Here is a 27433-nt window from a genome sequence, read left to right as displayed (position 1 = left end):
TCTTCACCCATAATCGAGTGGAACATCTTTCTAGAAGGGTGGAGGATATTATAACAGCAAATAGGCAGTTAACATGGCCTTGGATGTTTAAAAATCACATACGAATTTTGATCAGGTTTTCACAAATTTTTGTACAAAATTAAATGGACACCATCATTAGATTTCCTTCACATTTACCCACCCGGACATCAAATGAACTCGTCCCTTAATTCATATAATCCCATGAATTCATGTGTTGTGGAAAACCATGTGCTACAATTAGAAACAGAGAATCCAACTAACAGTTTGTACAGATCACATAGTGGATTTATTTAGTATATTTACTCACCCCAGTCTACGTAAATGACATAAAGCAGTTGTTGTGATTCCTAAATTAGATAGATAGATAGATAGATAGATAGATAGATAGATAGATAGATAGATAGATAGATAGATAGATAGATAGATAGATAGATAGATAGATAGATAGATAGATAGATAGATTTCCTTTTCAGCTAAGGACACAGGTCTTGGACTGGGAGGCCTGGGCTGTGCTTGCTGGAACAGAAAGAAAAGGTCACGGTTAAGGTCACTATTTGTCAGTGGTGGACAAAGTACACAACCCATAAGATAACCATAAGATATTACTCCAGTAACAGTAAAACTGCTCCCTCTAAACTTTTACTTAAGTTAAAGTACAAAAGTATTTGCCTTTAAACGTACTTAAGTATCCAAAGTACTAAGCATTATTATGGCTATAATGTTCCTAATTTGATTTGTGTCACATGACTCTTGCATAATCTACTCAAATTCTGTGAAAAGACTCTAATGTTACTCTTAGCAAAACGACCTATTAATAGTATGATATTAATTAGTCAAACACTGAATGATATCTATTAAAATGATCATGAGCCCAAAACCTTCTTTTGACCTACTTAAAAAAATAAATAAAAAAATCACGCTAATAAGGAAAAAGGGTGTTGTTGCAAGTTAGAGTCAAGAGATTCTTGCATCATTTATTACTAAATAGAATTACCTCAGTAAAGTAAAGATACGCGAAAAAGGTACTTAAGTACAATAATGAATTACATTTACTTTGGTACTGTCCAACACTGCTATTTCTAAGTCCATTCTTAGTGTCAAATCTGCCTTTTAACTTTTCTGTCTGTTTGTTAGAATAAACACTGGGAATAAAACAGGCTCATAAACCTGGTTCAGCTATGAAAAGACATCAATAGTACACTTTATAGCAGTAGCTCCAGAGAGTGCAGTGCAAATGCTGGATTATAGCTACAGAGGCAAAAAAAACTGAGCTTGGATCAGTTTCCTTTCTGTTATTCTATCATTCTGAAATCAGTCCTCATTACGGTATTGAAACAACCCTGGTTAAAGTAGTAAATGACCTACTACTAGCCACAATGAGGTTTTGTAAAACATGGTACTCTTTGACTGTAAAGTATAAAGTTGTAATGAGTAATGGTTTTATAATTCTGGTATCTGGAGTCAAGACAATGGTTCTTCTCATTTTTTTTGCCAATTTAGGAAGTTTTTCTTCATTGTCATTTTTGAACTGAAATCAAAACTGGAGTTCGAAGTTGAAAAAAAATTTAGAATTGTGCCATAGAAGAAGTCATTCTTTTCAGGTTGTATCCTGCCACACGATCAGTGTTCCTGTAAATAATTACTATGCAGTTACTATAAATGAATGAATAATATTGTGTGAAAATTATTTCCTTGGCACAGCATTACAACTTCTAGCCAGTTTAATATTCCTCACCCTGTTTGGCAGCTGCTGCTGCAGCTGTGGCCTCTTCCTTAGCCTTCTTTTCTTCCTCAATCTTTGCCAGCTTGGCCTCATGTATTTCTTTAAGAGCGTTCCACTCCTTCCTGTTGTTTAGTAGCCTGTCCAACATGGGCGTGATCTGTACATGGAAGCGAGAGAACTCCTGCAGGGAAATATGGAAGTGTGTGTAATATTACCACATTTAGCCAGATTAGTTTCTAACAGACATATTTGTGACATGTAATTAGTATAGACTGCAATACTGGAGCTTTTCCTGTGCTCAAAAAAAGCACAGAAAACCTGTCTACTATCAAGATATGAGACTAAGGGCAGTTATTGGAGCAGTCAATGAAGAGTCAAGCTCTAAACAATCTACTATTTCAGAGAGAATATAATATATATTAAAACAAACCCTGAATTGCTCCATTGCACTCGTCCATCACAGTGTGTCAAAATCATCAAGCAACAGAAAACCTATTTGCACATGCAGTCAGACATATGAATGGCTGATTGCTTCAGAAATAACTTGGTGGTTTGTGTTGAAGATGCAATCACTTTTCTAAGAACTATTTATAAGTGCAATTTCATTTTTGATTGTGATTCTGCTTTAAAAACCAGACAAAATATATAAAGACAGACTCGAGAAGACATTATCTTATTGTTAGAGGTTGTCTGTTGTAGTTTTAATACAGACACATAATCATAACATGCTGAAATGATTATCCTTAATTCCACATGTTCTACAGACGCAGGAGTTGAAGTATACGTTTTACTTTAACAGCATAAAACAGCCACGTATTCAAAGTGGTAATGCAGAACTCTGCAATGACTTGATTTTTAAATCTAGCATTTACATACCAGGTATTCATTAATAATGAAAAAAACACGATCTAGGAATAAAGTTTGTGAAAAGCTGAGTTACATTTTAGCACATTTGTACTTGGATGTGATGAGGCAAACTGAACTGTGTTGCTCATCAGCTAAATCGGCTGCCACTTTTGGTCATTTATATTCACCTCACAAGTGAAACTTAATAAATAATGCATTTCACATTGTCCCATTGCATTTTTTACACTCTACTTTCTATAATTGTTAGAACCGTTTAACTACATTACCATTCAATGAAATGTAAATTGTCACTTGTGGTATTTTCAATACAGGTGCAAATTTAGCTGTGTCTAGAACACCTGATAGAGTTACGTTTTTTTTTTTAGTTTTACAGTATAAGTGGAATATTAGAATGGAAGTCCTCACCTTATACACAAAGGAACAGACGAAATCAATGAAACCGCACTGCAGTTTGGGTAGGTCATCTGCTTTGTTTCTGTCCATCATGGGCTAGAGTGCAGTAAACAGAATTAGCATTGACATATAGTGAGACATAAATATTAGTATTTTTTATGAACTTGCTTTGAAAATGAATGCATTTAAAGTAAGTTAGTAGCCAATTGAAAGAACAGGATGTAAAATGCTCTGAGAGGCAGTGTGGGGTAAAATAGACAGGTTTGGGAATAGTGCAGCTGAATGGGCCACCATGACCGCTCTTTATGACTCACTGCACCACATAATAGGCAGTACATCACGATGTGTCCTATGGGCAATCTCTCTTTTTCCTTTTCTACTCTCTGTCTTTGCCACCATGGCCTCCTTCTCCTCCTCCTCCTCCTCCTCCTCCTCCTCCTCTCTGTGTCTCAACATTCTGGTGAATGTCTCACAATAGGTTGTTGCTCAAGCACAGTCCTCTCCAGGTCACCCTGCTCCCAAAACTCCGCAGCCACAGACAGTGCCACCTGCAGGATCACACATGTACAAGCCACGAGTCAATAAAAATGGGAAACATAATATTTAATATTATGTAATGTAATATACATATACCAGGATTCAGTCTTTAAATAGCATTAATATAAGCATAACTGTTACAAATTTTGTTATAGACATTTGTATCTGTAAGAGCTATGCTGCATTAGGCATAATGTTGCTTGACACATAGTTGAGGTTAATGCTAAGTAAAGTGATTACTAAGCACTATAAGTTTTCTTTGTGCGTTTCATTCATTAATATTTATGCATTATGGAAACAAATGTACATATATCACAGTTGGAATATCAGCTCCAGAAAAGTAATGGAGATAACATTTTCTGATTTATTACTGTAGTAGCAATGCATTAGCAGTCATCTGTAATTATTTAAGATGGGATATCAGTTCTGATTAGGCAGCGAGCAATTAGTTCTGTTTGTGTAATGGTTGGCTCGGTGGTTAAAATGTTGGCCTTCTGATCAGAAGGCTGTGAGTTCAAATACCACTAAGCTGCTATTGCTGGGCCCTTGAGCAAGGACCATAACCCTCAAATGTTTAGATGAATGAATAAGATAATTATAAGTCACTCTGGATGAGGGTGTCTACAATGCTGTGAATGATGAGGTTCAAGCTTCTGAAGAATCCTTTTAAATGTCTAACAGCAAGAAAGCATTGTTTTCATCTAAGACTAATTATACATTACTTTTAGCTTTTTGTTGGTTTTTTTTGTTTAGTTTTTCTTTTTACAAGGATTCTGACCAATTATTCCAACTTCCATACAAAACTGTGTGCTCCAGAAGGAATTCTGACCAATCCAACCATCACTTCTAAAAATGTTCTTAAATCCTTTCCTCTTGGACAATTTAGTGCAATGCTACAGTCTCTCAGAGACAGTGAATAAATCCTGCTTGCTGACGAGTACATTCTGACCAAATCTGCTGGCTCTTTTGGTAGATCCTGCCAGCTCCCAGAGGAATTCTGTCCAATCTGGCCTGATAATAAACATACTCTGACTAATCCACCTTCCAATCATGTCCACAACAACGTACAATTTTGATCATTGGTTTGTACCTCTTAGTTTTAAAAACGATTAAGTAAAGTGGATTTGAAGTCATTTAATCTGCTGACACACTACCCAGGATAATTAATGTCTTTTTTGCCTCACAAACACACCCACTCCTATGTCTAAATCCAAAGAGATCTCAGTTCCAATAAGCAACTCTAACTGGATGCATTTAATCAACTTAACAGGACAGAAGTAACTTGATCATAAGCGCCGCTACTCTGCTACCCATCACGCGAATGAACAGGACCAAAACGTTTTGCTCGGTCATTATTTATTTCCGCATTTGTTTTTTTCCCCGATTAGTTACATACTTTAGCCTGTCGCACATAATCATCAGGAAGTCTCCGGATTCCTAAATGCATATCATAACTTTATATAAACAACTTATCACATTACCATATGAAAAGCACCCAGAATCTCATTACAGAATATTGCCTGACAGCACAGATATATTTGTGCAGCCTTTTCATGAAGGAGCTGTTGAATCTGGCCTGCTGAGTGAAACTGCATTATGCCAAAGTAATTCCATACCTTGCTCTGGATCTCCCAGGGCTTGGCAATAGCAGACAAATCACAGGCAGTCATCATCATGGCCCTGCCATAGAAACATAATCAACATCACACTGTGACTCTGTGAATGAACTCACACGGATCCATATCGCAGTCAAAAATGGAGAAAGCAATGATGTATTTTTTTTTCCATTACTGCTGCAGGGTTCTATTGGAACAACGCTGTTGGAGATTTGTAACTTACATCACAATTTCTTTCCTGGTCGTCTCCAGCATCATGTACTTTGTCCAGTCGTTCCAGTTCTCATAAGTTTTGGATTGGTCCACAATTTTTTGAAACATGGCCCTTTTCCTGCAAGCAATATAACAATTAACTGCACGTCATTCACAGGGACACTCAGGAATGTTCAAACACTTTCTACAGTGATACACACATCTGTGTGCCAGCATTCACAAAAACGTATTCAACGCATAATATTTAATATCCTTACTTGAAATACAAAGCCAAGTCTGTGGCAATAATTGCTACATCCATCAAATGGATGACAGTGTCATGCTGCCGTCGATTAAGATTCTGGTAGATATTCAAGTCCTGAAAAATAGCCATTGAGATCAGTCAGTCAGATCCTCAAGGTCAGGCTCCTTTACAATTTGCTTTTGTATGCACAAACGAGTAATTTCGTTTAAAATATTATGAGAAGGTTTGATCAATTTGGGAAGCACATCGAGTCTTTGGCTCACTTCATCTCTCAGCAGGGTTTTACCAAACTCCAGATGGTGCCTCTCAAGAATGGAAGAACCGTGCAGCTTTGCCAGTGGGTTCGCAGATCTGTAGAAAATAATCCCAGAAAGGAGATAAATTAACGTCACACAAATAAGAAGGAAAAGCTAATAGAGATTTTATAACGAATCAGAAGTAACTTTACATCTCTGCAGTTTTAAGGAAGTAATTAATAAGTAAATAAGTATGCAGCTCATACTTCATTTGGTAGAGGTTGTTTGTCCCACGGTGATCGATATCGTGGCATAAGCCAGCTGTGACCATGGCCATGGCTTCCAAATCTGTGTAGTAGCGCTTCAGGTCACCCGTCTGAGAGAAATATTTAGAGCATTAGAGAATCATGTTTTGTTCTTTTTTCAGTTAATGTATAGTTGCTTAATTTGATTTTAAGCAAAAGCAATAGTACAAGGAATAAAAGCAAAGGAAGAATAATAGAAAAATGGATGAGAGTAGAAAAAAGGCATGTTGCATGCTTCGCAGCCTCCTTTGGTTTCATACTTTTAATTATGTATTTAAAAAAATTACAAATATAAATGTACAATTATAACTAAAAGTAAAAATGTTTGTACATTTATGCCATTTTGCAGACACCCTTATCCAAAAACGACTTACAGGTACCTCAGCAGTACAGCTGAGCAATTGTGGGTTAAGGGCCTTGCTCAAGGGCTCTGCTTGAGGGCCCAGCAGTGGCAGCTTGGTGGTGCTAGGATATGAACCCATGTCCTTCGAGTCAGAAGTCCAACATCTTATTCACCGAGCTATTACATCCCACGCTACATTCCTTTTACTTTTGTTACTCCCTGGTCAAATATGTCCAACTATAAATGTTCTTTCATGTTTCATTAATCAGGAGAGTAAAAATTCTTACTGAAAATAATCCTTCTGATTAAAATTAGCTTTTGTAATGAAATGTGCCGGTCCTATATTAAAGGGTTAAAAGACCTCTCTGCGGAGCTGCTTGAGGAGACTCGTTGTCTATCCTGGACTCCAGAGAGCTCATTAAATTCACTGACACCTGGGAGTGGTGCTCATTAAGGGCTGGACTCACACCAAAACCAAAATTCCATCCTGCCTGTCATATGACTCAATGTTTTTGTTTACTGATGATACAGCAAGTAGTATTTTCATGTGTGGATGACTCTTTTTCTTGTTCCTAGATCTCTTTTTCTAAGGAATACCAACTAGACGAGGGCCCTATGCATTTCAATCAAATCACCCGCTTGTGCATTTGACATATGGGTAATATGTCAAATGCACAAGCGGGTGATTTGATTGTTTTTTAGAAAGATATGAAAGATATAAAGATATGAAGTCTATTCAATCGTTTGTCTGTTATTTTTTTAATGCATCTAGTGCTTGTTTAAAATACAGCTGCATTTTACCATGAGAAGTGTGAACATCGTCTGGCCCACATTAAATCCATGTCTCCAGTTGTGGTAGGTGATCTTTCTATAGCCTTTACTGACTGAGTACACAAATCTCACCAGCACCTGTAAAATATCCATACATTACTAATTTTTTTAAAACATGCAGTGTGAGCAATAAAAATATAAACATTTGATAGCACAGAAGTAGTACAAGGGTTCCAATTAGTGTAACAGATAAGTGTTTAAAGATGAGTTTGAAAGCCAATGAGGCCACAACCATATTTCCAAAATGATCAAATTTGGGAATGTGACATACAGAGGAATTGTGTTGCCTTGGCCTTGTCAATCAACACAAAACCAGGCAGTTGTGGGCATCTTTGGAGACCAAATGGGTAGAAAATATGGGGGGGAAAAAACGTCTAAATTATCTGTATTTGTTTTTTCACTTGATATTTTCTACCCACTAGCTATAGCTTCTCTAACACATGACAGCTACCAGTCTGGATGTGCCAATATATGCTTCCTTGTCTATGAAAGAAACAAAGCCAATCTTTAGCACCCAGAGAGCACAGCCAATTATGATGGCATAAACCATCAAACTGCGATAATTTGAGATCATATAGTTAGCTCTAACTCACCTCACGAGGTATATGAAACTTGTCGACTACTCCAAGCTCATAGTACATTGAAATACCACACTTAACCAGGTCCAGCTCAGAATGCTCAAAGTCACAGAAATGAAACTCATAGATCTCTGTTTCCTTTGAGTTTAGTAGAGTTTCAGCCTACAAAACAGATATCATGAAACTTAAACATACAGCTAGAGAATCATACTTTATATTTTCTTTTATTTGTGCCACTTTTCTTTTTTTTGTTTACCAGAATATCTTCCAGTTCATCTTCGTCACATTCATTTGGTTCTTTCCCATACAACTCACGTGTATTCTAACAAATAAGATGATAAAATAATTATTAATATAATAATGTAAATAATATAATAATAAATAATAAAATAAATATAATACTTATTATAATATAAAAAATATAATTATTAACTAAAATTCCACATTATGCTATTTTTACTGTACAACAATTCAGTTAACAGTGTCTGGCTAATGTATCATGTCTATCAAAACACACTGCTGACAATGTTATGGTGAAGAAACTCACCAAGATGTTCTGGATCTCATCCTTTCTGCACTTGACGTGGTAAAGCACCATGTCCTGAAAAATGTCCTTGCGATTCTCTAGCTTGTTCATCTTATCATAAGTGTCTGTGTTGAGCACTGACCAACCCAGGAACTGAGTCAGGGACTGACATAAAACAGAAGAAAAGCTGGAATAAAATGTATGATCCCTGGACTTTAACTAGATTATATTAACTGTAAGAAAGATTAATTAGTGAAAAAAAATATTTGGAATTCTTCTCAGTTTCTGGGTTAAGCGTTCATAAATCAGTAATACAGTGTTTCAATATACAAAAGTGACTCATTCTGAATCCCCAAATACCTCCATTAGAGTTTCATCCATTTCATCGAATGGCTTTCCATCTTTCCTGTTATAGAATGTTGCCACGCCAACTATTTCCTCTTTCTTGTTCACGATGGGTAGAGACAGGACATTTTTTACAGTCCAGCCTGATTCATCCAAAGGCTCTTTCTTAAAATAAGAACAGCACAGTTTTAAAGCACATTTTCATTAATGCAGTTCCCTTTTTATCAATTGAAATCCAGTGGAAATAATGCATTCACTTAATTTACTTGAAAGTTAAAGAAGTCATCCTGGGCAGCATTCATGATGTTACAGATCTGGAGGAAAGATGGAAATCATCAACATCATGAGATTCAGTTGTACTAAAAAAAAGTTTCAATCAATTAATTGCTGTGTCAATAGTGTTGCATCATTGCATTCAGATAAACACTTTCTGCTTGTGACAGATGTGATTGTTTTGGTTGACAGAGGACTCTTACCAGGCCATTTTCAGCCACATAGGTAGGCAGTCCACTAACCAGGGCCCAGTGATCAGCAGGAGGGTTTCTAAATATTGAAGCAAATTCAGCTGCACAAATATGACACTATACACTATGTAAAAACCCATACGTTTGTTTTACTTGTTTATACTGTTGCTACAGTATGGAATCACAAAGCCTGAATATTTCTCATGAAATAATGTAATAATATAAATGTCTAGGAAACTCCATCAATCTGCACTGCCTTATAATCAGGGGGTAATATTCTGAGTTACGTGTTGGAGTAGAGCCCTATTTATTTTTTCATCAACAACCGCTCCATTGAATTTATGTAACAATTTGGAGTTTAGTATCTCTGTTTCCATCCCAAGGGCTTAATTTCCCTTCAAATCTTACACTTTCAGTGTGCCTTATTTCTTTATTGTTCATTGCCATCAAATACTTTCTGATTTCTGTTGTCTTTCTACAAAGACAGCATTTCCCAACACGATGTGAAACCCAATTATATATGATCATATCTAGCACTATTTATTTACATAAAATTATGGTGTCAAAGCTCAGCTATTGTTTATCAAAGAAAAAAAATGTGGAGAATCCCTTCATTTTGAATGCAGACTGTGCCTTTAACTTGCGCAGAGCAATTTGTAGCTTTTTGTGATAGATGGGTGTTTTTTGTTAGAAGAAAGATAAAGTTGTATGGGAGGAGATAGGGAGGTGCTGAATGTCGAATATTGTCACTTGAAGTGCAATTAGTAGACTGGAAGTAATAGTGAGTTAACAAAAAGGGAGGGAGAAGTTTCATATATGATATGATAATCTCCCACATGTCAGTTATTCCATGGATCCATTCGAAATGAACACTTGGTCATTCCAGAGCTTCTTTTGAAAAATTGGTTCTGCTGTTAAGGTATTCATTTATCTAGATTTTAATAAAAGCAGCCTCTTTGTGATGGTCTTAATAGGCTTCGGGTCTCAGGTTATAAATAAATCGGAGTAATTACATTTCTGAGATCAGAAATGATAAGCGTAGACTGACTTACGGTATTACTTTAATGTCCTCCTTTCCATGTAATATATAATCAATCACTTTGTAGAAGATGATTTCCTGAGGGGAAAGTAATATCATGAGTTTCTCCTGAACACATACAGGCTTGCATGTGAAATAGAATATAAGATTTAGGAACTGAAGCCTGTTTAATTTCATGCATTTTGGTACTCACTCTGCCATCAGGAGTCTTTGGTCCTGTATATGGAGGCACCTCACCCATAAGAACAGGCCAAAGGTCAAAGAATTCCTACAAGCAAGCATAATACGAGATGCATTCAGGCATCACCATTCACAGATCTACAGTTTGGATCAGTTCGTTATCAGTTTGTTAAAGTTCATAAAGTCCAAAAATAATACTTAAGTATTGTCATAATTTATTAATACATGCACTAATTAAGTAATGAAGTGTACACATTAGCAGCTAACTGAGGTATATATGAATATACATTACTAATGGTAATAGTTTTGTCTATTCTATTAGTATTAGTATTATTAGTATAGTATAGTATTAGCATTAGTACACTATTAAAGAAATACGATTACATTATCAGTTGGCTTTTGTTACACAATGCATTATAGGTTAATATAAACTTTAAAAAATCGACCAGATTTAAAACTTAGCATGACCTATAAGTTGCTTTTAGACAACACAGTCAAACCTCTTTCTCAGTTTGATGATATTAAAAAATGTATTATTTAAGCCTGTAGTAAATATTGTGACATATGGTAATAAAAAAGAGAGGAAGAGTTTTAAAGAGTTGTTAAGACCCTTGAAGCTTGGACTTCGTAGTATCATTATTATTGGCTATATACAGTATGACTCAAAATACTTTTAATTATTTACTCATTATCCAAAGGGCATCATGATAAGATTAATTGTTAAATGATAGGTAAATGATAGATGTTAGGTTAATTATCTCATATTGCTGTTATAGTTAATAGATACAAAGAATTGTACATGTATATGCCATTTTTGTAGTAATATAAACATATAATAGATGTGTACCTGTTTATATGTCTACATGAATATACATATTTACATACTGCTGTAATATGTGGCGATGCTGCTGTAATACATGAATTACCCTCTGACAAGGGAACTATTTCTGTATTTTTATAAAGACACACAATTTTCATTAAATCCACTTACGACCATCCTCTAAACAGTTCTAATTCATAACGTCATTAGTGCAATCACTTTTGTTTTGGTCATGTCCAACAGGCCCACAGAGTAGCGGTCACAGTTGAGGAAGGCTCGCACTGTGTACAGGGCTTTGTGGAACTGCCTTTCGATATCCGTCAGCTCTTCAAACACTTTGCTGGCAGACCAGAGCAAAACCTGTAAAGTAGTCGTAAATGGAAACCAGTAATTAGGCCACTGTGTTGTAGAATGAATGAATGAGATCTTACTAATCATCTCACCTGCCCTCTTCTGGTTTCACAGTTGTGCAAATAGCTCAGGTGAAAAACTCGAAGGACAAGGTTGGCAAAGTTCAAATATTTGTTCAGAGCCTGAAACAAAACAAAACAAACAAACAAACAAACAAACAAACAAACAAACAAACAAAAAAAAACAGGCAGGAGTTACTTCAACAAATTTAGAATGAGAATTAAATAATGAGTGGAGAAATAAAGTGTAAGCTTTTCTGAAAATGTCCAAAAGGGATTGAGAGCAAATAATACGATGTACAGCATCTGAGAGAGAGAGAGATCAATAGAGAGAGAGAGAAATGGAAAAGACAGACACCTCTTCATCCTGTGTGGTAAAACAGGAGCCACCAATCTTGTTAACCGCCATTATGACTGCAACCATGTCCTTCCCGTTCATGATGGGAGTCGCCAGAATGTTCTTCGTCTCATACTCTGTCAGTTTGTCCACAAAGTCACTAAAGTGCGGGCACTGAACAAAGAACCACATACTGTAAGAAGAATCTTTCCCAGCCTACAAAGATTACAATGACTGTTCAGGTATGATATTAAAACGTTGCACAATTATATCTCTGACAGAGCATCAGTTTAAATCTGTTCACCTGATCAGTATGCATTTGAGTCTAAAAATGTTATACAAATACTTTTAGGCTGCATTTATATCATTAATTTGACAATAAAGCAACTACCAAATGTCTGTCTTAACGTGTGGATCAAATCATGAAAAACTAAATAAATCTGGAATCGATTATTCAGTCAGCTGTCATTCTTCACCCACAGCTCATGTGGCCATTTAGCAACGATTCCTGTCTTTCTTGCTACATAGTTTAGAGTTTATTTCTGATTTAGCTGAAAAATAAAATGTGCAGGTAAGCTGCTGCTGTTCCGCTGACTTAGAGAACACGGCTTTATGCGCTGACCTTTAAATCTAATCCAGGGTCGCTCTAATTTAAGCAAGATTAAAGAGCTTTATTCCCCTTTGGCCCATCATAGCCAGTGGAAAGAAACAGACCTAATGCACTAATTCCACTCTGCACTCATGTCGTTTGTGGAGGAAATAATTTACCCAAAGAGCAATCGAAGCAATCAGATCTTTTTAGAATAATATTAAACACACCAAGCTGTTGTACATATAGTAATATTTTTTTTATGATCAGTTCAACAGAAGCGGGGCGTAAGCAGGGAGGGAGTGTCTCTGCTACATTTTATAGACTTTGTATTTCAGTCACATTTTCATTGACGAAGATAGGGGCAGTCAATTTATTACTAATGATTATGTGCTCTGGAGAGGTCATGTACAGAGAAGGGCATTTTCCAGGATGACTAGCAGGTTTTCATGCTAAGGGAGAGGGACAGTCTGTTCCTTTTCTAAACTGATTTAAATGAGAATGATTTTGGACCAGTGTCAAGCACATTTGATAAGCTTTTCTTTGCATATGTATGATTCAGGATGAAATAAATGTATTGGGTCTTTTGAGTGTTGCAATGTAAAAATTGCTCTTATATAAAATGCAAGAAAGCTAAATTATGTTGAGCTACAAGCACAAAATGATTATTAAATGTGTTACGATGGATTTCAATTCCATACATAAAGTGCAATTGACCATATTCTTTTTTCAGTCAGTAAAATATGATTAGTCATTGCACTAGGGAGTAGTTTGATGACAACTATATATGCAGCTTAATGTTTTTAGACTGTTGGTAAGTTCTTAAAAGCGTGTCATGGCACAGAAAATTAAACTTACACTGCTCTCTACTGGTCAAATATATTGTTTTTTTGAAGCAAGTGAGTCACGTTTTTGATGCATTATGAAATATTACAATCTATTACATTAATTCAGATCTCACACAGAACATTTTTAACATTCTATATGCCTATAAAGCTTTCAGTCATCCAAATCATTGTAAATGTCTCATGGCAGTACATTATGGTGGCTAGATGTTCAACCATCTTCAAACATCAGCTGAAGACAATCACCTACCTGTGTCACATCAGGTACATTAACTGTCTTCTTTACAGTGGCAACATGCCCCACAATACCCATGTCTAGTGGATACACAATCTCACTGTCTGGAGGAACCAGGCACTCCTCCATTGTGGAATTTCTGTGGACATTGAAGAGGCGAGTAGCCAGCTCGGCCGTGCCATTCCTCTGCCGGTACATGAACAGGCTCATACGGTCAGCGTGCATGATGAAGCTCAGATGGCGCATGAGGTTGAACAGAGCCTTCTCCATCTGGAGGTGGTCCTGCAGGTCCCGCACCATGTCAAACACAAACTCGCTCTCCTCCACCGAGCTCAGGTCATGGTACTGGCTGATGTCCACTTCTGTCTTCTTGGATGTGGAAAGCAGTTTCGACACAACCTGGGCCCTAAAGTGGGAATCGTAGTATTGCTTGGCAAAGGCAGGATTACTGTCCAGAAACTTTTCAGCAACATCTTGGTCTATTAAAGCCATATAGCTGACTTAGCTTAGGAAAAAAAACCTGTGTATGTCTTTTGAGAAGTTCCAATAGAACTCACACACTGCACACACTGTATGTAGTTTTCTACACTTACATGTGGGCAGATCTAATTGGGATTATATGGATTGCTTTAAAGAGGCGTACATGCCCCTAATCTTGTATCCAATCATAATTTGGCTTATTTACATGGTCAGAGTTTACACTATATAGCCTAAAGTTTGTGGACATCTGGCCATCAATAAATGTATTGTATAAATTGTATGTATAAAAAATCTTATCCTTGATTGAGCTTTCTGCTTTCTGTTAAAATAATCTCTACTCTTCTGGGGATACTTTTTAATAGTTTTCGGACTGTAGCTGTCAGGATTTGCTCATTCAGCCACAAAAGTATTAGCGAGATCAGGTATTGATGTCAGCCGAGGTGGTCTGTGTGCACTGGGCATTCTAATTCATTCCAAAAAGTGTTCAGTGTATTCATGAACCTCTAATTCTTAGGCCTCCTAGTTCCAGTCAAAAAATAATAATGCTATACCTTATGAAGATGTCCTATTGTGTGCTTTCAAACAGGAAATTAAATCGATCCACTTATGTAGATGTGCTTGAAAGTGTTCAAATCTTTTTTAAAACCCTGCACTTACTTCAGCATTTTGTATAGTGGAGTTTGTGTGAGACCTTCCAACCTTTTTATTAATTCATAAGACCACATACCACATACCTTCTATTGAGACATCAGAATACCTAGAAACTCTCTGCCTTACTGTCTGTCATTATAGGGCTAGTACTACTATTAATAGTACTACTATTACTCGACTACTACTACTAATAATATATTACTAATATTATCAGTTGTAATATTAGTACTATTAACATTATTATTAGTAGAGAGAGTAGTAATAGTTGCAGTCTCCATCTTATTGTTGTTGTTATTATTATTATTATTATTATTATTATTATTATTATTATTATCAATAATAATGTTGCTGTTATTATTGTTGCTATTATTATTATTATTATTATTATTATTATTATTATTATTATTATTATTATTATTATTATCAGATGTAGTATTAGTACTATTAACATTGTAATTAGTAGAGAGTAGTAAAGGTTGCAGTCTTCCTCTTATTATTATTTAGAATTAATAATAATTATAATAATAGTAATATTGTTGCTGTTATTATTATAATTATTATTATTATTATTAGCAGTTGTAGGATTAGTACTATTAACCTTATTATTAGTAGTGACAGTAGTAATAGTTGCATTTTTCATCGTATTATTAAAGTAATGTTGCTATTATTATTATTATTATTATTATTATTATTATTATTATTATTATTATCAGATGTAGTATTAGTACTATTAACATTGTAATTAGTAGAGAGAGTAGTAAAGGTTGCAGTCTTCCTCTTATTATTATTTAGAATTAATAATAATTATAATAATAGTAATATTGTTGCTGTTATTATTATAATTATTATTATTATTATTAGCAGTTGTAGGATTAGTACTATTAACCTTATTATTAGTAGTGACAGTAGTAATAGTTGCATTTTTCATCGTATTATTAAAGTAATGTTGCTATTATTATTATTATTATTATTATTATTATTATTATTATTATTATTATTATTATTATTGTAGTAGTAGAACAAACAACCAACATCATCGTCATCCTCCTCTTCGTCCTCCTTATCATCATCCTGTCTGTAAGTCATTATGTTTCCTAAACAAAACGCTTTTTAATAGAAGTAAATGCACTGTACTGCACTAAACAATACAGAACACACACTAGGTAGAAAGTTAGTACTGTTCTGCCACAGTACCGTAACACACCCAATATAAGTTCCTATCCATACTATATGCCTCATAACATTACCGTATAGAACATAATACAAGTACACTGTTTCATAGTACTCAACATCCGGGTTCTAAGTCTGTTCAGGCGACCAGACTCGCTGCATGTGTACCACGTGACAACGGTTCCGCGTTGGCTTCTGATCTCGCCGGTGAACTTTGTCACTAATTTCCTTTTGAAAGTGACGCTAAATCGAAATTGGGCCAGATGAAGCACATCACCCGGTAGATCCGATAAGATATGAATGAGTATGTGAGCTTCACGAGGTAAGTGACACTTTCAACTTTATAGCCTTAGACTTTGTGCGCAGTTTGTTTGTGCGCAGTTGTGAGTCCGTTTCACTGTACGTGAAGTTACACGTTGCAAAGTTTTGATCAATGGCCCATTCATCTCCTGCTGGCGTGGAAACTTTTACACTACACAGATTTACAAACAAAGCTATAAATGTGAAATCTAAAAATCAGACTGCTGTCGTTTTTATTTTGATCGTGTAATTAGATTAGTTACTCATCAGGATTTTACTTTGACTTTTGCTACATTCTGGAGTTAAGAAGTTGACACTGTAAATGGGAAAGATCTTTCATGCATATTCAAGAATGAACTACAATTAGAGACATACCTCAGTTTCTATCTATTGCACATTGTATTTAATGTGCTCTTTATGGTGTGACCCTAGTGCCCCTTGGGATTTATGAAATTTGGGTAGAGTGACTACCTTCTTTTATTTTGATTTTATTCATTAATGAATTAATTCATTCATTCACTCATTCATTCACTCAAACCATTCAGGTTTTTAGTTATATTCCCGCACTGACCTGTATTTTTGCCTGAGTGCAAATTATATTCTAAACTACTACTTAGAAGAGACAATTTCAAATTCAATGCATTCATAACTTGTTAAATATTATAATGAATAATATACAGTAACGCTGTTATAGAAAGTACGCTGTAACTGATATACACGGTTATACGGGATTCAAAATATCTCTATGGCGTGTATGGTTTAACTACAAACTACTACAGAGTGAATAATAATCAGTCACTTCCCTGATTTTAGATGCTAAAAATCACAAGATGCTGATGCAGAAAAAAAAAACAGCTGGAAAAGAGTCAACCGTGGAGCTTCGAATTAGACTTAACATAGCAAAATTAATTTAGCGTCCTGGGGTTTCATAGATATTATTTTATCTTTTAAATTTGACTGCTCATATTTGAATAATTAATTGCTCAAAATGATAACTACACTTTCAGTAAGTAAAAAAATGTCCAGAATTTATTTATTTTGTAGCTTTCATTATAAAAGGTGGTTTTATATAAACAATATAAATGTCTTATGACAGATGTCATAATACAATGACTGTTAGTAATAATCATATTGTAGTTACTGAGCTGTCAGTAATGCTTCGTATTGCATTTGTGTATAATATGTTTAGTCAGCACAGACCTCTGATATGTGATAAGTACAAGCCACTATCCATTTTTGATGATGTAGCAACGGTTTAGATCAGGGTTAGCAACAAACAAGTCTTCATTTTACAGTATATCTATGTGGGGGGAAAAAACAGCAGTCATTTTCCCACAGAGGGCAGTTTGTTTTATTAGGCAGTGAAGCAGTCTGAATGTGGAAGAACTTTGTGTGCGCTTACTCGCACGATTAATTAGCGATTAGTGATAATAAGATCACGATTACTCTCATTATGCATGACACAGTATTGGTGTATGCTGTAGCGAGAACAATGGAGGCTTAATGGTTATAATTGTAAGCTATTGTACAGAAGCCAGAGTTAGACCCCTTAACCACATGGTTGCCTCATTAAAAATGAATGAGCGAGTTGTTTTCTGAATATTAAATGTATGTATACATGAATGTATATTCTATGATATATATAGTTATATTTTGTGACACCTAAAGCCTTTCAAATTGCTGAATCATTCACAAGTAGCACATTTTTTGAAGAAGTTATTAAACCTGTTAACATTTTTTCTAGGGCAGAATGGCTGTTCCAGGCTTTGCTAAGTCATTTTACGTCATTTTTGAGATAAGGCTTGTTGGATGAATTTGGTGCCATGTAGCAAATATTGACTGTCCCTGTCTGCCCTGTTGATCTTGATAAAATTCTTCGCTCTGTATTAAAAGGCCATATCACACATGCCATTTCCCACAGTTTTTGATGCACAGCAATTCAATTTGTCATTCTGATATTTGATCTCTACGTGCCATTGTTTGTTATAACGTTATTAAAACCCACCTCTGTTTTTCCTTAAAGTGTGAGCGCTGGGCCATTGCACGATGTCGGGTACTGAGATGGACCAAGTTGCAGCTGAAATTGAATCTGGGAATGGACTTCAGACTCCATTCATTCTAGAGGAATGCGAGCGAAGGGATCAGCCTCTGAGAGCGGTGCTGATTCAGAAGCTGAAAAAGCAATGTGTCTGCAGCCCAGCTCGTGCAAAAAACCTGCTCCTAGACTCTGTGCCCATTTTGAAATGGCTGCCAAAATACCAGATCAAAGAATGGCTAATAGGTGACATGATGTCAGGACTTATTGTGGGTATCTTGCTGGTTCCCCAGTCCATCGCCTACTCATTGCTGGCAGGCCAGGATCCCATCTACGGCCTTTACACCTCGTTCTTCTCCAGCATAATTTACACTCTGCTTGGAACATCCAGGCACATCTCAGTGGGGATCTTTGGAGTGCTATGCTTGTTGGTGGGCCAGGTGGTGGACAGGGAGTTGACGTTGGCTGGATATAGTACCGATCCATTGGAAAACATCACCAGCCTGGAAAACCACACAATCCCACACTGTGACCGTAGCTGCTACGCCATCATCATAGGGTCTACTCTGACCTTTACAGCTGGAGTGTACCAGGTAGGTGTCTGTCTAGACCACATCCCAAAACAAATACCAAAATGGTTAGGGGGACAAAGATGCATATCAGGAATACTATAGGTTCATGTGGTTCTTGTACTTGATTAGTATAGCCAGACTGAGATGTTGGAGATGATTGCTCATCTCAATATTTTGGCTAGAAAGAGGAAATATATTAGACTTGAAACCCTTATAAGACAAGTTGATTATGCAAAAATTATGCAAAACAAAAGGCCACCTTGGCATTTTCATAATTTTGATTTTTTTTTACCATGTAGTAATAATAGTGCTCATTCTTATTTCTTACCTTTTGCAATTTCCTATTTCTCTCCTCCAATAGAACAGTTTTGCTCTCCCCTGTAATACCACTGTAATGCAAATGTAACTCATTTTATCTCTGTAAAAAAAAATGCATGCAGAGAAGAATAAAAGACTCTATTCATTAATACCGATCCATTTAACATTTAAGAGCAGACAGTAGACACATGGCAGGCTCAATCATGTTAAATACGTTAAGTATTAAAACCGATAGCATTATAAAGCTATTTCTTGTTTATATATTACAAACGGCAGAATTTTATGGCCATAAAATGTGATGGCCATGTTCTATGCTATGACGGACACAATGTTGTGTCTGGTTAAGTCAGCTAATTTACACAGAGTAAGTGTGCTACAGACAGGTTTGAGATTACAGGCTTCTTGCTATCTTTGGAACAAGTCCAAAAACAAAATGAAAAAAAAAAAACAGGACCTTGTCAAGTTGTCAACAGTGGAGTCCTATTAACAAGACGATCCAACAATATATTACTCACACTAAATTATATAGATCAGTATACAGTTAACACATTAAACCCAATACATATAGATGTACTAAACATCAAACTATGTAATAAGCAGATACACTAATCTATACACACCAAACACTAAACCCAGTAGTGTCCTTAATGTTCCTGAGTAGCATTACTATGTAAAGTGGAACTGATGTAAATGATTTTCTTCTAAAATGACAGTTTGTAGGGAGGTAGAAATTAAATGAAATGGCCATCAGGGAGATCTTTTGAAATGGGCTTAATGGTTTTGGAAGCAGCTGTTCAGGAATCTAGACTTGGCCTGGGTGATTTGTAATCTTCCAGCTGAGAGGAGTGTGAACAGTCAGCGGGAGGTGTGAGACAGATCCAATAAGAATGTGTTATGTGTAAGGCTTTAATTTATGGCCAGGCAGCTGGACTTCACATACTGAGTACTAGATTACAAAACAACAAGGAAAGTCTGTTTAGTAAAGGATAAAACATTTGATATGTTTGAGCGAGTGTTTGCATAATAGTACATAGGTATTGCTGTTTGCCAACAATATTGAGACAGGGGTGGGCAAATCAATTGCTCATCAGCTAGTTCAAATGAATAACTCAAGTGCTCCTTAAAGCAGCAATTTACCTCTTAGGTACCCTATATCCTGTTTAATACAAAAAGGTTTGCTCTGGCTCATATCTTGTTTATAAACTGTGGAGTTTTCGTCACATTTATTTGTCCTCGTTGATTTGATGGGGTATTAAATGTGAGGCGACTGCCATTACTATAGTCATATAGGTATCACTGTTTACACATTAATTTTTTACCCAAATATCTGTACTTTCTACTTCTTACATTTTCAAAACAGACTTTAGTTCTAATCGATTTGGTGACATGATCAATATTTTTTCTGCTCACTGCACGCAATTTTCAGTCCGTCAACATATTTCGTGTCATTGCACTACTTTTTCAATCTATCAGTGTATCTTTCCTGGCTCTCACACAAAACAGACGTAGACTAGTTTATGAAGATAACACTGAGCAGGGCAGGAGGCAACAAGAAGTATGGGGTTAACGTTGATGAGACAGAGGGAGTCAGTGATGTAAACATGACGGAGAACAGAGACATTCCTGATCACATGATCATCATCATATTTTCTTTGCTTGTATTCTATATATTCGATTGATGTTCAGCCTGGATACATTCATTAGATAACAACATTTGAAATTCAATTTGTATTAATATATTAATTAGGGCTGTCAAAAATAACGCGTTAATAACGTGTTAACACAAATTCATTTTAACAGCATTGATTTAATTAACATGCACATTTCTGTTTGATCATTTTTATAAAAAAATATAAATATATATATAAGAGGTGAAATCAAAACCTTTAACCCGATACACATTTATTCCCGACATCCTTTCTTTACTCAGATATAAAAAATAACAAACTCCAATGAAAATTTATTTTTAATCAGTAAACATTTGTTTTATTGATGACGTGACATCCAGTTACCAGTGTGACATTAAAACAGGTAGTAGTAATGGCTGCCTTTTTACCTTAGTACATGTCAGAGCCCAAACTTCTTTACTTAAACTTGAGTAAAAAAAAGTGTAGTCAGTACTTCAACTTTTTTCAGAGTCTTTTTTAACATGAGTATCTGTACTTCTGCTTAAGTGAAGAATGTGTGTACTTTTGCCACCTCTGACTTTGAGGTACTGTCAAGAAACATAGGAACCCATTAGTTCTAATTAAATAACTTTATAGGAAGCAAAAATATTGTCCATCCCTGTGTTGTAATCATTGAGAAACCATGGAATCTTTGAAGCTAATGGACATGACCATGTGAGCAAGAACATGTTTAGATTCCTTTTTGCTTTATTGTAGGAACATGCTTTTATTCTGATTATAAAACTCATCAAAAAAACTTTGTTATACAAAGCATCAATAATGAAGCCAAAACTGTATCTATATTTGTTTTCAACAATCTTAATTCTGAGCATTTCCTTCTGTTCCAGGTACTAATGGGTCTCTTCCAGGTCGGCTTTGTCTCCGTCTTCCTTTCTGACTCTCTCTTAAGTGGCTTTGCTACTGGCGCCTCTCTGACCATTCTCACCTCACAGCTGAAGTACCTTCTGGGCCTTAAGCTGCCTCGTGCCCAAGGCTGGGGCTCATTAATCAAGACCTGGATCAAGCTTTTTCAGAACCTGGGCCAAACCAACATTTGTGACCTCATCACCAGCATCCTTTGCCTGCTTGTTCTGGTTCCCACCAAAGAGCTAAACGACCGCTTTAAATCCAAACTCAAGGCACCAATTCCGTTTGAGCTGTTTGTTGTCATTGTTGCCACACTGGCTTCCCATTACGGTCATTTCCAGGAGACGTACGGCTCTGAGGTGTCTGGAGTCATTCCTACAGGCTTCATGCCACCACAGCTCCCAGCCTGGGATCTCATACCAAACATAGCACTCGATGCCTTCTCCATAGCCATTGTGGGCTTTGCCATCACCGTGTCTCTGTCTGAGATGTTTGCTCAGAAGCATGGCTATGTAGTGGATCCCAACCAGGAGATGTACGCCATCGGGTTCTGCAATATCTTTCCATCGTTCTTCCGCTGCTTCACCACTAGTGCCGCCCTGACGAAGACCCTGGTGAAAGAGTCCACTGGTTGCCAGACTCAGCTCTCAAGCCTGGTTACTGCTTTTGTGCTACTGCTGGTGCTGCTTGTCATCGCTCCACTTTTCTACTCGCTACAGAAGTAAGTGTATCCTGTAATGCAGTGTAATCTCAGTCTAGGAGGAAAGTTATGCATTAAAACCAAAATAGGTCTGATAAGTGAACCCTGAAGTTCATGGTGTCCTTCATCTACAAACACAAAAAACACACTTAAATACTTTTCAGACCAACCTGAAACACTGCAGTTACACCACAAAAATAACCGTCTAAATATAAGAAATAAATGTATGATTAAAGAAGATACAAACTTGAAATAAGTCAAATTATCTGCCAGTGCAGTGAGATAATTACACTTAGTAAGATTTCTTGAAATAAGAAAACATATCTAGGCTTTAAAAAAGAACAAAATGTCTTAAAATAAGCATTAACACAATTCACAGTGGATTATTCTAATTGAATATAAATTAAAACTAACTTATTCATTTTTAATAACAGTTTGCTTTTCCTAATTGGTGTAAAAAACCAGAGTAACTAAACAAGATAGTTTCTCTTAAATTAAGAATTGATGTCATTATATATTCTGTCTTAAAATGAGACAAAGGTTTGAAACTAAATACAAGATTACTATTAAAATTAAGATCACGCATACATGCGTATTGGCATTAATTATTTATTTAAATAAAACTGCAAAAACCCTGCAAAAACAATTTAAAATCATTACTTGCTGCTTCTCTGGGTTGGGCAAAGAAACATCAAAATACCAAATACCTTAACTTCAAGTGAATCAAACTAAACTACAAAATACAGCACCTCACTATGTATCAAAATAAACTACTGTATTTAAAAAATATATATATTTTTCCCTTTTACAAGAGAGCATTACATCCATCATTTGGCCTATTTGATCTCTCCCATTTACCATTACACTGACTCAGCTGATTAAGTAAACAATGTTTGATAGCAACAGCGTTCCTCTGCTCGATCCATGCAATAAATGTGACGTGCAACCAGTTAACAAATCAAATATTCACATACATAATCCCTATGACTTCCCAGATGAAGGTTAGTTTTTAAGTAAAAAACAGTTTAATGTTTATTTAGTCAACACTGAGTCATTGACAAACAAGTCATTCATAAGAAAACAACTGATGGCACCAGGGTTCATAGCTAATTAATTATTTAAATTGTAATTATAAATATAATATTATATAATGTGTCAGGCAGTTATTCATGTAATGGAATGCAAAATCATGATCCTGCTAAACAGATACTTCAGTTACGGTACAATATTTGGCAATCAAATATTTATTTATGAATTAATGGACACCTATTTGAAAGCTGGCAGCCTGCACGTTTTATTACCTTTACCACCTTCTTCCATATGGATCAATTTTCTGTTCTGATCTCAACAAGTCTGGGCAAACTACTAAAAATAAATACAAATGATATTTTATATCTAAAATACCTATTTGAAACACATGTATCATAAATACTGCCCATCCCTGCTGCTTTTCAAAAATCATACCGTATTTTTCAGACTATAAGCCGCTACTTTTTTCCACGTTTTGAACCCCGCGGCTTAAACAACGAAGCGGCTAATTTATGATTTTTTCCTGGGTTTTTCCCGGTTACACAAACTTCAAGCCAAAAAACTGAGCCCCATAACATTAGACCAATGAAATTTCCAAAAGGAAACAAAAAAAAAACGTCACCTGTGTTCTGAACTGCACGGCTTCGGGAGAAAAAACTTTCAACGGTGTTGATTTTTAAACGCACGACGATGACAAAAGATAAACTCCCGAGAGAAATACAGTAGTTGTGAAAGGAAGGAGGAAGACAATAAACAATGACTTTCTTGGTAGGCTACTGTTTAGATACAAGCCGTTGTAACGCGTTGAGTCTGGGTGAAGGGAGAACTCACTAACTCCAGTTGCAAATGAAATCATATAAGCACAGACAGGTTTCCAAAACGTGTGCTTTTTTATTTTTCTTGGCAACAGCATTATGGGTTATTCAAAGAAACTTAGAAATGAGCATCAAAAAATAATGAGCACATAATCCTCAGTCTCACACGCACACACATGCAGTAATACCGGAAGAATGCAGTGACGTGCTGTTCCCAAAATGCCGCTCTGCTCTTAAAGGAGCCACAACATATTTCACCCGTTACACCGTGTAACAGACACTGTCTTTCGTTAAAGCCTGTGTAAAGTTCATTAGTTTATACACAGGCTTATACACAGGTGCGGCTTATTTATGTTAAAAATAAAAATCTTTGTCAAATTCAGTGGGTGCGGCTTATACAAGGGTGCGCTTTATAGTCCGGAAATTACGGTAATAACATTAAACATTATTGAATGTATGATGTCACTGAACACTGAAAGATATTCAACACGAGAAACTGAAATCAAACTACAGTACAACTTCGTTAAAAAAAGCCATAAGTACCTTGTATTAAAAACAAAGTAAAAAAATAAATAAAAAATAACCATACTGGATAGTGTGATTTTTATGGCTAGAAACATGATTGTAAGTCTTAACTAGATGAGGAGTTTTTGCAGTGTAGCTAAAAGTTTTGTTTTGCCTTCTAGCTCTCCTTTTCCTTGGATGGATATTTTAATCCTCTGTTCTCGACTGCAGGACATAACCATTGCAATTGCCATTGTGATACCTTTTAGTCTGAATCAGTAAAGATAGTCTGTTTTAAGGTAGCAGCGATTTTTTTTTCTTTTGCTTCATGTTTTCTTGTTTTGGAGACACATAATTCTAATTCTAGTTTATTATGCTCTCGGGAGAATTTGGCACTTTTGTATTTGTACAAAACAGTGTACCACTGGCTGTTTCTCCCAGTTTCAATTTCAGCATCATTAAATGTGTTTGATCAACATCTTCCTTGTTTTCAGATGTGTCTTAGCTGTTATCATCGTCGTCAACCTTCGTGGTGCCCTGCGGAAGTTCCTGGATGTTTCACGAATGTGGCGTGTGAACCGAATCGACGCTGCCATCTGGTTGGTAACCATGGCTACATCAGCGCTGGTGAACACTGAGCTGGGCCTACTGGTAGGAGTGCTGGTGTCTGCGTTCTGTGTGCTAGGCCGCACCCAATGCGCCAGGGCACTCGAGCTGGGCCAGGCAGGGCATCGTGAGCTCTTCAAGGACCTGAAGTCATATGAAAACCTCCACAAGCAGCCCGGGGTGGCTGTGTTTCGCTACGAAGCTCCCATCTACTACGCCAACCAGACTCTGTTTAAGAAGTCTCTGTATCGCAGTGTTGGTTTGGACCCACAGAAAGAGAAAGCCGTGCGCAAGAAGCTGGAAAAGCAGCAGAAGAAGGGGAAGGAAGACTCTGAAGGGCCCACCAGGGTTTTCCTTCCTTCTTTTCACACACTGATCCTAGACTGCAGCGCTGTGTTATTTCTGGACACGGCAGGAGTTAACGCTCTGAAGGAGGTGTGTAAGGATTACAAGGAGTTTGCCGTGCGCTTATTATTAGCCCAGTGCAGCACGTCAGTGATCGATTCGCTGCACAGAGGTGGCTATTATGATCCCAAGAACAACGAGATCATTTTTCACACTCTCAGCGATGCTATCCATTACGCCCAAAGCTGTCAGTCACAGAATGGTGACTGTAACACTAGTTGCCGATAAAATGCTACATGTTTACTACACTGCACAACCGACCCCAAGTGCCTTACTGGAATATTTCAAACTGATTGTATTTGTATTGTCTTTGGCTTCTCAGTCTTATCCTACATGAAATAGTAGACGGAATTTTATCCTGATTCCTGTTTGCATTTCATTTTTATTATATGTAAAAATGGTATATTTTCTTAAGATTTGTTGGCGTTACAAAGATGAAGTGTCATTACTGTTACAAAGTATTACTGATTATTATGGTGCTTGTATTTTACAAGGACAGTGTGTATATATATATATATATATATATATATATATATATATATATATATATATATATATATATATATACATACAGTAAAACCCCGTTGTACGAGCAACCTATTGTACGAGCAAACGGAGATACGAGCAAACTCGCAAAATCTTACCCTGTTTCACGAGCAAATTTCGAAGGCATGAGCAAACCCACGCTGCCGGTTCCCCGTTTTCGGCGGAGGGTCACATCGGTCACTGAGTTGATGACGTATCACTCGGTCGCTCTCGTTGTTCAGTGCAGCAAAAACGTAACTTTTTTAGTTTTATATTTTTATTTCACTAGAAATCTTAAAAAATGTCTCCCAAGAAAATAATTGATGGTGCTGGGAAAACGAAAGTAAATAGAATTACCTTGGAAACCGAGAAGGTTATGAGCGTGATGCGCGTCTCACACTCGCAATCAACCACTACCACATGGGTCAGTGTTATATTATGTTTACATTACAGTAATTTGCGGTGTATTTGTTTGTTAAAATAGGCTACAAATTTTTTTAAGTGCAGAAATAAGCGATCAAATAAGGTCTCGGAACGGATTAAATCACTTTTACATTCATTCCTATGGGGAAAATCAGTTCGAACGTACCAGCAATTGGACCTACGAGTAATTTTCAAGAACAAATTATGCTTGTACAACGGGGTTTTACTGTATATATATAAAAAAAAAGGATCGGACAGTTCGACCTTGGACAATAATACATGTCTATAGAAGTTAAGTTTCATTTTACTTGCCAAAGAAAATGTTACCAGTGTCATAAAGACTTTTTGTTTTCTAAATACTTCCAGGGCAAGAATTTGGACTCAGTTTTCATAATTATGCCTCTGTACACCAGCATTTGGATTTGAAAAACAAAGGAAAATGTGATCGAATTGTAGACTTCCAGTCTTAATTCAATGGGAAAAAAACGGCAATATTTCAGCAACTGGTGACAGTTGACAATTAATAGACTTGTGATTTATCAATAGACTTGTGATTGTGTCTATTGATTGTCAACAGGAAAAAAAGGCTTATTGTTTTTAAACAAATAATCCAGTGTTTTTTTTAAATCCTAAACCCCTTGAATTGAAGCTAAAAGTCAATTGTGTCTC

At 36.2% G+C, this 27433-nt stretch overlaps 2 protein-coding genes across 4 annotated transcripts; one reads left to right on the top strand and one right to left on the bottom strand.

Moving 5' to 3' along the window:
• Positions 1-288: 288 nt before the first annotated feature.
• On the bottom strand, positions 289-14299 carry pde6a (phosphodiesterase 6A, cGMP-specific, rod, alpha). 2 transcript variants are annotated; one of them, XM_046849024.1, is made up of 22 exons: positions 13713-14299; positions 12050-12202; positions 11725-11814; positions 11501-11641; positions 10475-10549; positions 10295-10359; positions 9255-9321; positions 9045-9092; positions 8794-8943; positions 8455-8598; positions 8164-8229; positions 7923-8069; positions 7300-7407; positions 6117-6226; positions 5878-5965; positions 5628-5728; positions 5381-5488; positions 5158-5221; positions 3478-3552; positions 3017-3100; positions 1757-1925; positions 289-537 (listed from the first exon to the last, which is right to left on the bottom strand). In XM_046849024.1, the coding sequence occupies exons 1-22, from the start codon at positions 14187-14189 to the stop codon at positions 491-493; spliced, it is 2577 nt and encodes an 858-aa protein (XP_046704980.1). In that variant the 5' UTR covers positions 14190-14299; the 3' UTR covers positions 289-490. The 2 variants fall into 2 exon arrangements, with proteins under 2 accessions (XP_046704980.1, XP_046704981.1); XM_046849025.1 differs by lacking the exon at positions 13713-14299 and adding an exon at positions 12420-12593.
• A 1825-nt stretch (positions 14300-16124) lies between these two features.
• slc26a2 (solute carrier family 26 member 2) lies at positions 16125-26314 on the top strand. Of its 2 annotated transcripts, XM_046850548.1 has the most exons (4): positions 16125-16320; positions 18322-18926; positions 21739-22478; positions 25300-26314. In XM_046850548.1, the coding sequence occupies exons 2-4, from the start codon at positions 18345-18347 to the stop codon at positions 26042-26044; spliced, it is 2067 nt and encodes a 688-aa protein (XP_046706504.1). In that variant the 5' UTR covers positions 16125-16320; positions 18322-18344; the 3' UTR covers positions 26045-26314. The 2 variants fall into 2 exon arrangements, with proteins under 2 accessions (XP_046706504.1, XP_046706505.1); XM_046850549.1 differs by lacking the exon at positions 16125-16320 and having other exon boundaries at positions 18236-18926.
• Positions 26315-27433: the final 1119 nt, after the last annotated feature.

This window comes from Silurus meridionalis, chromosome 5 (genome assembly GCF_014805685.1).
Source record: "Silurus meridionalis isolate SWU-2019-XX chromosome 5, ASM1480568v1, whole genome shotgun sequence".
In the NCBI taxonomy this organism is placed as follows: domain Eukaryota; kingdom Metazoa; phylum Chordata; class Actinopteri; order Siluriformes; family Siluridae; genus Silurus; species Silurus meridionalis.
Note: the sequence above shows the minus strand (reverse complement) of the source record. Positions and strands in the feature narration are given on the sequence as shown.